Source organism: Sinohyriopsis cumingii, chromosome 18, assembly GCF_028554795.1.
Source record: "Sinohyriopsis cumingii isolate HCF-2022 chromosome 18, ASM2855479v2, whole genome shotgun sequence".
Lineage (NCBI taxonomy): Eukaryota > Metazoa > Mollusca > Bivalvia > Unionida > Unionidae > Sinohyriopsis > Sinohyriopsis cumingii.
In genome coordinates this window covers 45,174,030-45,185,917 of record NC_142978.1, presented here as the reverse complement: position 1 = coordinate 45,185,917, position 11,888 = coordinate 45,174,030, and the positions used below count along the sequence as shown (strand labels likewise).

General features: G+C 36.6%; 1 protein-coding gene across 1 annotated transcript; it reads right to left on the bottom strand.

The window, feature by feature from the left end:
* Window positions 1–421: 421 nt before the first annotated feature.
* On the bottom strand, window positions 422–10,943 carry LOC149776542 (uncharacterized). The gene is made up of 4 exons (XM_089941000.1): window positions 10,763–10,943; window positions 9,567–9,857; window positions 3,906–3,941; window positions 422–1,974 (listed from the first exon to the last, which is right to left on the bottom strand). The coding sequence occupies exons 1-4, from the start codon at window positions 10,770–10,772 to the stop codon at window positions 1,259–1,261; spliced, it is 1,053 nt and encodes a 350-aa protein (XP_089797126.1). The 5' UTR covers window positions 10,773–10,943; the 3' UTR covers window positions 422–1,258.
* Between the last annotated feature and the right edge of the window lie 945 nt (window positions 10,944–11,888).

The following is an 11,888-nucleotide window of genomic DNA, read 5'->3' as shown; positions in this document are numbered from 1 at the left end:
CCATGTTAAATTTCCATTGAGGCTAGAGTGCCGGGACCCTGTCTGTAATGCTAATTCCCATTGAGGCTAGGGTGCCCCCATTTACTACTTTTATATTATCCAAAACTAGCATGTCCTGCTATTTGTCTAAGCCGTTATCACCACAGCTTAAAAGAATTGCAGCACGTGGAGCAACTTTCTTAAGCCTCTCATTAAATATGCTCAGATTTATTGGTTCCAAATTTTCAATTTGCGCTTCATAAATGTTATCAGGTAAGTCACCATATTTTAGTTTCTTAAACACAATATTTTGAGATTTCTTAGGACTGAGTTTCCTTTTTCGGGGTTGGTTCCATTTGCATTTTGTAGACGTTGATGCATTTAAACCATCTTTCTGGGTATGAGTTATGTCCACCAGGGCATACAATACACAACCATCATAGCTCATAACGAATTTAAAAAAATGTTATGTCGATAAAACGAGACTCGATGGAAATTTCATCAAGATGTTGGAATCTGGTTCTCTTATCCGTGGAAAGATTAATTTATATTTATTTTGTCATGACGATGAGTCTTATAAAATGGCAAATGCAGAGACGTGAAAATATCTCGAAAAATTGTTATGTAAATTTATGTGTGAAAAAATATAATAAACTTTATGACTAACAGCGATGTGTAAAACTTTGTGTGAAATATAAAATAGAAACCCCAAAATAGCGCAATAGTTGTATATAATGGGTTGTTTCTGAGTCAAAAATCCCATTTTGTACGACGACGTTGATGCTTTCCATGGTGGTCTTTAGGTGGTAAACGACTAAGAAATCAATTTTGTTGTCTCAACTAATTGAATTCTAGTATGTTTTGATTACCATGGGTCTATACGGTGAGACTGTGTTTTCGTCCCAATACAAAATGGGGGTTTGGATCAGAAATCCCCTTACACAAGTGCTATATATCCAGGAAACGTGCTGTTTATAATACGTTTAGTTATATTCGAAACACTAAAACGTATATAAATGAAAAGGACAACAGCGAATGTAACCAGTGCAATGTCTTTTCTCCCATCGTCTCTTCCTATATCTCTCATTAATTGCTTATTTTTCTAACTATATTTCAAATGTGGCTTTTTGTTTGTTTTGCTCTGGAATTGTATGCAGTGTTTGTCCTTGTTTTCAGATACACTCAAATATGTGTCGAATCAATCATATCGTTGGATCATTTTCGTATGTTTCTGAAAAGGACTTAGATAAAACAATATGATAGACTTTAAAGAAAACAACTAATTATCTAAGCTGCATTTCTCGTTGATCATCCCTGATGTTTCTTTCTTCAAAGGGATAGTCTTTCCTATTAAAACGGTTCCTAGGCCTTCATGATCTTTTGTTTTTTGATCCTGTTCTACATCTGCGCCTGCGGGAGCAGGGTCCAAATTGGCAAATTTTGGATCTTTTTCCGACTCCTTCTTATCAGATTGTCGTCTCTTTTCCGTCTCATGTGTCTGAACTTGTGTTATCGAATTCGGTTGTTCATCTGTATATGGGGAAGCTGAAGGTTCCTTTGATAATGTCGTCCGCTGTCTCGGATTGCTCTCTTGGGGTATGTTTTCTTGAGAATTCGATAACATTTTCGAACTCTCATGTTTTCTCGACTCCTCGAGGTCAGATTTTCGTATCTTTTCCGTCTCATGTGTCTGAACTTGTGTTATCGAATTCGGTTGTTCATCTGTATATGGGGGAGCTGAAGGTTCCTTTGATAATGTCGTCCACTGTCTCGGAATGCTCACTTGGGGTATGTTTTCTTGAGAATTCGATAACATTTTCGAACTCTCATGTTTTCCCGACTCCTCGAAATCAGATTTTCGTATATTTTTCGACGAATGTTTTTTCCGATTGAGCAATTTTAGGATTACAAAGAAAATATTGATGATGATACTAATAATGAAGATCACAAGTATAAGATATGACCACCAAGGAATTCCCGTCGTCTCAGCGGAGCCTATGGGATTAAAACAAAAAGAGAATATTGATTGTTTAGTTGGAATAAATAAATGTTGAGACTTCAAGCACCTGAACTAATTTTGATCTAAGTTAAACATTTTTTTACTAATATATTGGAGGAAAGTTATCTTCTGACATTGTATGTCCGGTAGGCCAGATTAATTTCTGGATCTGTATATGTCAATATTGCAATTGGTCATGCTACAGTCAAATGTTGTCGTGGGTCATTTATCAAACGTTCACTCGGCCTTGCATGTAAAATGAAACTAACCTTCCGCAGTAAACAAATGTTTATTATCAAGGAAAGCATATGACCATTTAACATGTGTTATAGATATTTTTCAACTCTGGATTACATTATATTTATGATACCAGATACAACAAGCATGACACGTAATTATATCGACATCATCTACCAATTTTTTTAACCAAGCGAAGCGGTAAAATATGGTTAGTGTTTACTGAGCAAACGTTATTTCAAACTCAGCACAAATATACGCTCAGCTAAATGTCCTAGATTTTAGTTACCTCGGCGATACATGTGCCGTATTTATTTACTCGAATATGCAAGGTAATTAGTTACATAAAAGTGTTTGGAAGCTGTATTACTTTCGCCTATTAGCACTAATACCTAAATCATAAAACAGAGCAGCTAAATCACACGTCTCATTAACTTGGCATTCACCTGTTGTAGCAAATGCATGCACCACAATCACATATTATTAGATCTCTGTATACAATTAGACAGCCCTAAAATTCTTTTTTATTATTCATGACGTAGATTTAGCCACGTGATACGAGTATATGCTCTTAAAAAAGGTAACAGAAAAGAGTGAAACACAAAAGGCTTTGTAAAATCGAACAAATAATTAATTTCCCTAGAATGCAAAGTGAAAATGAGAAGAAGAAAAAAACTTATGGTATCGCGAATTAAATACTCCAACAATCCAAGAATTACAGACACAAGTCCTAATAATAAAAAAGTCTTGAATAAAACTTAGTACAAGTTCCGAAGTGATCGAAAACTGAAGGCGATGACGTGTCTGTTATAGCGCATGGGAAGCTGATGTGCCTAGGTCTTTTGTTGAATCACAGTAATATAATTTCAGGTCCGAATATATTATAAATTCCAGTGAATATCTTTATCCAAGCATTTTATCAAAGCACCTTTGTATTGCCAGAGAAAATAATCATTTGAATTCAATAATTTGAAGGAAATAAAATACAATTCAGCCCAAACTGATCAACACAACTTGAAGGTGCTAGATGTTAAAGCACGACTGGTAAAATCCTCACAGTTACAACATATATAGTTCTCTACTTGACCTTAAGTCACACTTAGTATTTTCTAAAAAAAATACCAAAAATAACCCTTCTAAAATGATCTAATGAGCCATGTTTACTTACAACACAATAACCTGTAGAATTCACTTTGACAATTTCAAAAACCCGACCCAAATAATCATATTTATTATATCTTGTTTACCTGAATAATAATCCTGATAGTAAGCTCATAGAGATAGAGAATCATTTAGCTATGTATTAGTTACTGAGATAAAATGAAATAAATTTATGTTTTAGAAAGCCATTTAGGTCAAGCAGAAATGAATTCAATTTTGGACAATGTGTAGGCCAACATACACTTTTACATTACAATAGCATGTAATGAAATATAAAAAAAAATAAAACTAACAAACAAACATTAAATTAAATATACATAACACCATGGATTACCCAATAATCATATAATGTTTGAGGAGGAAAGTTAGCATAAAGTAAGTATGCATGCATGCATGCATACATGTATGTAGGTAGGTAGGTAGGTAGGTATGTATGTATGACGGCACCTCAGAAAAAAATAACAAACATTGGGTGGAGAGCTTGTGTCTCATTTTAGCGCATTCAATATACAAGGAAACATAATCAAACCTTCTGTTCCACCGCAGATTTCCTCCGCCTTCTTGTCTGTAAAATACAAACATTTACTTGAAATTAGAAACAAAAGTTCACTATCACTTCCTGAAAGAGAATCGGAGGAATGATTAAGCTCACGACATATCTGTACTCGTTAAACCCTCAGTGGCCATACAGTTCTAAGCTGTGCTTCCATTAAATTAGCAAGTACGTTTTTGTATTTTGTTTCGCATGTGCCAGCAAATATTGCATTTTTTTCAGTATAAGTATAGAGAATAAAACTGAAGAATATAAACATTCTATCTTTCAAAATTATACAATAAATCAAATAATAATAATAATAATAATAATAATAATAATGAGGACTTTGTATAGCGCCTAATCTTAAGAAGCTCTAAACGCTTTACAACATTAGACAACACCTATAAGATAAAAAACATATAATGATAGGATTAGAAAAACAAACACCATGAAATTAGAAAACATTAAAAAAGATGCTGAGAATATTTAAGGTAGGAAATCATTATTAGGTCCTTAAGTTTGTTCTTGCAGTCGAAATAAGTGAGTTTTGAGAGCCCTCTTGAATGTGATCACTGTGTCTTTATGTCTAAGTTCAGTGGGCAATTCATTCCACGTTGCTGGGTCCTGGTATGCACAAGAACGCTGTCCATATGACTTTGTTTTCATAGTGGGAATAATGAGTATACGATTGTCACAAGAGGAGCGTAAGTATTTTGCTGGTGTGTACTTATGGGGGAGGTCGGATAGGTATGTTGGACTAGAGTCCGACAGTGAAACATAGTACAGAGAACAAATTTTGTGTTTGATTCTGGATCGAATGGATAGCCAGTGTAGGGTACATAGCAGCGGGGAGGTGTGCTCTGATTGTGGTACTCTAAGTATGATCCAAGCAGCTGTGTTTTGAACTTTTTGAAGTTTCTGGAGCAGATATTGAGATGAATAAGACAGAACTGAGTTACAGCAGTCCAGTCTTGAAAGTACTAATGAACACACAAGTGTTTTAGTGGCATCGGCTGAAAGATATTTGCGAATTGAGCTGATGCGTCTCAGCTCAAGATATGCAGCCTTGCATATGTTCATGACATGTTGGTGCAATGTGAGAGTACTGTCCAGAGTAACACCTAGGTTTCGTACTGATGGTGTGAATTTAATGTTGGTGTTACTGATATTTATTGTTTGAGGTAAAGGATGCGAATGAGAAAGTCTTTGTGTTGTGATCAGTTGTTGTTGTTCAAGGGTTTAACGCCATTTTTCAGCACAAGATAGGCTATACTTTGCGGCCAGTACAACTGGTGGAGGAAGAACTCTGGAAAACCCAGGGAAGAACCACCGACCCACGAGAAGCTACTGACAGGCTTTCCCACGTACCCACGCTAGCCGAGCCTTGGACTCGAACCCACGCAGACAGAGGTGAGATGGCATTGATCCGGAACGGTGAGCGCTTTAGACCACTCGGCCACTCGGGGCCCCATGTTTTGATCAGAATGGCCTCAGTTTTATCATCATTCATCTGCAGCTTGTTCCATGTCATCCATGATTTCACATCAGAAATGCACCTCTCTACACCTTGGATGGTAGCATCACCTTCAGTTGGGTGGCTAGATTTGTATATTTGGGTGTCATCAGCGTACAATTGGTGAGACACTGGATGATGATCTATGACACTTGAGAGCGAGTGAGTGAACAGAATGAAGAGAACAGGTCCAAGAACAGACCCCTGTAGAACACCACAACATAGATCAACTGGGATGGAGTGTATTCCATTTGCAGATACAATTTGTGTCCTGTAGACCAAGTAGGACTTGAACCACAGTAAGGCTGTATCATGAATGCCAAATACATGCTGGAGACGGTGAAGTAATATAGTATGGTTTATTGTGTCAAATGCTGCAGACAAATCAGGGAGGGTGAGGACTGTAATCTTTACGCTATCCAACGCAGATAGAATGTCATTAACTACTTTTAGAAGAGTAGTTTCAGTACTGTGGCAATGTCGATGTGCAGATTGTACATTGCTAAAAAGACTGTTCATATGAGATACAAGCTGGGATAGAACAATCTTTTCTAAGATTTTTGATATGAAGGGGAAATTAGAAACTGGGCGGTAGTTCTTTAAATCGTTATGGTCTAGTGTTGCTTTCTTCAGCAAGGACTTTACAATGGCAGTTTTGAAAAATGATGGGAATTCCCCGGATGAGGTATTAATAACATCAGTTAGTGAAGGCAATACTGGATCTAAGCACTCATGCAGCAGTAATGTTGGAATTGGATCAAGTTCACATGACTTTGGGTCACTCTTCATCAGGACTGTACGTACGAAATCCATAGATACAGGTTCAAATGCTGCTAATGGTTGCTGCTCAAATTCTGTATCCTAACTGTATGGTGACGACGAGTCAATTGAAATTGTGGTGTCAAGCTTATCTCTAATGGTTTGTTCATTATCACGGAAGAAATCTGCAAACATGTCCGGAAGGTCGACTGGAGAGAACGTAGTTGGAAGTGGTGTAGATTTGTTCCTTGACATTAGCTTGTTAGTAATCTCGAAGAGCTCTTTGCAGCTTGAACTTTCCATAATCTTAGTAGTATAGTGGGCTGATTTCGCTGCATGGACTATATTTGTGACATTCTTCTTAGCGACTTCATAGATTTGCTTATGAATTGTGAGTCTGGTGGAAAGCCAAAGCCTCTCAGCTTTACGGCGGTCTCTTTTAACAGTGCGAAGCTGGTCCCTAACACTACTATAACATGGAGAACATTTTTGAATTGATACTCTGCACTTGGCAGCTGGTGCACGTTTGTCAAGCGATGAACGCAGGCAGTTATCGAGTTGTTCTGCTGTAGGAGGTAAGCAAGTTGTTAAAATAGCTTGGATGTCGTGCATTAGTTTGTTTCTATTTATCATACGGAGGTGTCTCTTAGTAGCAGAGAAAGGTGGAGGGTTAGGTACTGATATGTCAAGATGGCATATAATGCAGAGGTGATCTGATGCAAGGCCATGGGATACCAGGGAGGACCGTAGAATGTTATCATCAGGTCTATGAAGAATCTAGTCTAAAATGTGACCATGCTTATGGGTGGGTTGGTTAACTGACTGTTTCAGGTTAAAAACATTAATAAGTTTTGATGTATTTGGGTTTCCGGGACAGTCAAAGTGAAAGTTGAAATCTCCATGAATAACCAGGTTGCCACCTATCGAATTTCTATAGTCCAGGAGATTCGGAAACTGCTTCAAAAATAGAGAGTCAGCCAGCTTGTTTTTTCTACTAGGAGGAGGGCGGTATGGCAGAAATAATGGACTGACCTTTGCTCCAGTGTGAGTGTGGTTTGGACAAGTTCAAACGATGTGTGATCGAAATTGAATGTTGTGGTGTAACCAGTGGGTGTTAGATCCGCACACTTGGGCTCATCGCCTGATGTTTTTAGCCATGTTTCTGTCAGGAAAAATACGTCAATATTTTGGTCGTTGTTAAAATTAACTATTTCTGTGCGCTTTTCCGGTGGTCCTACTGACTGGGCATTGAATAATGCAATACGCAGATGTATCTCCTGGATAGTTGACACAAAGGTTGACGAATTAATAGGGATTTGAATTAGGTTATCTAGATTAACGGTCGATTTATTTTTTAAATTGTTGAGCCGAAATAAGAGAGATAACTGGAATTCTTCCTCCTGTTCTACGCCGGCCAGCTTTGAAACAACGTTTCATTTTTCGCTTCTGTTTACATTTAGGTAATGATGAATGCAGTCTCAGTTCGTTTAGTCTAGAGCACAATGTAGTGTGCAGAGCCAAGGAGTGAACATTTAAAGCAATGAGGGTCCATCGTAGCATAAACGGGTTGACTGGTGAGTATCACGTGATGGCGGTTTGTTAAAAAACAGTGGAGCGAGGCAACTGAGAAAAAGTCTAATTGTTCTCATTTCCAAGACAAGGATATGAAGAAACACATACGAATTTAACAGCCAATACATAATGAACACAATAACGAAGATGAAAACAGGCAATAAACACAAATATCATGAAAACGGCAATAAAAAACGGAACAGCTGCTTGAAGCCGGTTAAACAATAACGGCCATCTTGTGTAGGAGAATGTTTTTTTCAGTGGAATAAAACATAAGGGTGCTTTCTCCTCAAGTTTGTTTTGCCTTGATATATAACGGCCACATCTACACCACAGACAAAGATGCAGTAAAATATAAATAAACTGTAAATAAATAAACCGTAATTTGAGAAAGAAAGTTTCTAAAGTTTAGGATATTTTATTAGTGTAATTCATTTCCAAGACGTTTTCTAACGATTGTAATTCATTATCAAGAAATGTCTACTGTGGATATTATAACTCTGCAATAAGCTGACAACCAACAATGCAAAATTAGTTTTGATCTAGCCCGGGCTCTTTCGATTCTCTCTGAGTCTTTATCACAAGTAAATGCAAAACAGAGACAAGACAAACAACAAACAAAAAAGCATTAGAACAGTTTACATAACTATATCTAATGGAATTAAATCTTGAAATTATTTAAATGTTTCGTCTGGTTAGCTTCAACTTGACTGCCGATGTTGCAACCTAGTTGGTACTGGCTTGCAAAAAGGGTCCGATAGCACTGTCTTTTTTGTTGTAACGTAAAATATGTCGTTGATATTTCCTTGTTTCTGTAATGCTTGTAATGTCCAGAAAGCAGGAAAGAAAAAAAATCTTAGTGGTTACGCCTTCTTATAATACTCAACGCAGCAAAACACTAAATATATTAGTATATTAGAAAACCGATAAAAACACGAAATAAAATCATCTGTTTGCAACTTTAATTCATTATTCACATTACTCACTCATCTATACTTACTACTGCCTCTTGTAGTTCTTCTTCGTGTTATTATTGATATTGACATAAATCTTGATACAGGTGTCCTTAAATTTCAGGCAATTGCTACATCCTGTAATGGTCGTCATTAATTAAGTGCTGCTTGAATAAAATCCCAAATAATCCTATCATTTCTAACACAAGTCCAAATGTATAATGATATAAATAAACTTCAGTTGTATTTCAAATAATTTCCACGATGAAGGTGTTAATATGGCAGAGTGCCATGCATTTTCTTATGTACTAATCTAACAATGGCCAGAACTGTAATGATGTTCAAGAAGTCTTTTGTTGAATCACAGTAATATAATCCAAGGTTTCCGTCTTATCTATAATTCCCAGTTAATATCTCTTTCGAAGAATAGCATAGAGTACCTTGCTTTTCCAGAAAATAGTATATAATTTCACCCAAATCAAAGTCTGAATACAACAATATTAATAATTTCTGCCCAAATGTTATCGCAGGAATAAATAAATTTCCTAAAAAACACAATTAAAAAAGCCGTCTTCCTGACGTAGGTCACAATTAGCATTTTCTAAAAAAGCAGTTGGTTGATAGAAACTTCCATTCTAGAAGACTCTGCTACTAAAATTAGAATAAAGAACATGGCAAACGCATTGTCCTTGGCGCAGACCAATATAAATATGTTTTCTCCTGTTGTTAATGATCCTAATATTAAACCCAAACTCATAGAGAAATTATTAGCTATGTAATTGAATAAAACAAATCAATAATTCTGGTCAAGAAGACAATAAACTTGGTATATATATATATATAATGTATGTGTGTTACCTGAGCAAAATTCAAAGCAATCCCAATTAGCAGTACATTCTCCATGTTCATAGCGACACATATCACACCCTTGTTTAGATTCGCTGCAAAATTGTTCGTTTAATGTACACGTAGATTCATAACAATTGTTTACTGATAACTCTCGGGTCCGATTCAAACTTCCATTGGAGGTTGCAGACCGGGTCAGCCTCAAAGACTCATGGGATTTCTTGTTCGGATGTTGTAGTGCCAGAGGATGGACAGGAATAGCAGTTACAGCCATCAAGAATAAGAGTAATCTCTCGATGTATGCTGGAAATCAGTTTATTCATATTTAAATGTTTAATTTATTTATTGTAAATTGAAAATCTAGAACACATATTTTCAACAAGCAAAAACAAAATATCGTGAGGTTCTCTGATATCAATGAAATATTCGTCAAATAGTTTGTATTTCTGACAAGTAATTCTGATAAATTTTGAGCAGCATACATTTGCCAAAATTCTGCTGAATTATATAAAAATGAACGCTAATGATTAGCCATTCGTCTGCCATCTCCACAAGTCTCCAAAGCTGTTTGATGATTTGATAAATTTAGTGTGAAAATAATCAGAGAGCGTTAAGATGTGTAAGGAAGTATATAAAACATTGCTATTAAATGAATTTATCAAGTTAAAATTAGTGTAAAAGCTGATCAGAGATAGTGAGGATTGCAAGGAATTAGATCCAACAAAACTCATCGTACATTTTTCAAAGACGTTACTAACAATATTTGATCGTTAGTCCAAGTGTGTTTCCTTGAACGAAAGGGGCGCAACTCATTGTCTTCTTGTTTATATCTATATTATATGCGCAATATTGTGGTTACAATCAACAATTACGGTACTGGTTGAACATACCAGCCAGTTTGTTTTCAGCTTGTAGCAGTAACATTGCAAACTTTTGATTCAAGCTTGTTTTAAGGCACAACAATCTACACAAGAGCACGGAGCAGACTCAAAAGAAAATAGTGGCGGAGTGGGGTGGGTGGGTGATATGGTGTGCACATTTAAACGAAGAGACTTCGCAATAAAAGTTCACGAACTATTTATAAAGGATAAGCGCCAATGTCTTTACCATTTACGGCTCTGTAGGGACAGAGTGAACTCTAATGTGGTCTTACTGTATTCAATACATGTGTCACAGTATGAAAGCGAAAGTAGAAAACAGCAACTTACGGTGATCCATGTGTAGTGTGTACGTTCCGTTGTAACTTAGGTAACTTAGTCATTAAAAATCCCAATAAATTATTCAGTCAAACAACGTTAAAAAGAGACTTTGAATTAGTTACAACCGAATGTCACGTTGATATTGCAGTAATGTACATGCTGTCTAAAACGAGGCTCTGTATATGTGGGGTTTCCATTTTAGGGTCAATAGGTGCATTGCAATAATCTGTTGGGGTTCGATATGGGGCTAGTGGGTTCGACATTTACGTCTTAGTTCATTTGTATTAGTTTGTATTGAAATCGAAAAAGTCTCATTCATTCATTGATATACTAAAGGTACAGGTGTTCATATACCAGTCAGATTGATGTTTAAAATTAAAGCAGCAGAGACACTGAGCCCACCAACTGTTTCGTCCAACAGGACCATCTATCAAAAACATTTCTGATAGAAGTTCTTATTTCACAAAATAAACCCTTCTAGCCAGAAACTATGATGACTAAATCCTCTTTTCTGGCCGGAAGGGTTATTTCGACAGCGATAACTCGCTATAAAAAATGTTTCTTCACGGGGGGGGGGGGGGGGGGGCACGACGGCGACGTTGGTGGCTCAGTCTCTCTGCTGCTGATCATTTTAGGATTTTTAGTTAAAAAATGTATCTAACCCAACTCGGTATCGTGTTCGAGGATCATGTAAATTTATCGTCACAAACCGGTGTGGTTTTCGTTGAGCATGACTAAAGAAATTTTTAAATTTATTGAGGTCCATGTCACCACTGCACCAAGTCTGATGAATATTTCTCAGCGTGTGTGCGTCAACTCCGTTAAACACTGCAAGAACGTTACAATTATCTCTGATCACTTTTGGAATTTGTGTATACCGCTGAGTCACATAAATGACATCAGTGTTTTTGTGTCGACCACGGGAGAATATTCTGGCTGGATTTTTTTGTTTATCCAACATTACATCGTCGTACACAACTAAGTTGTTAATTGATCCATCAATGTCGTCGACGGATGGAGCTTCTTCGATGTCAGTTATAAAATCAATAACATCTTCGTGAAAATCACTTTGATTTTCCATTATCGATTTTGCACTTTCGTTAAAATCTTTTAGCACTTGATAACATCGCTGATC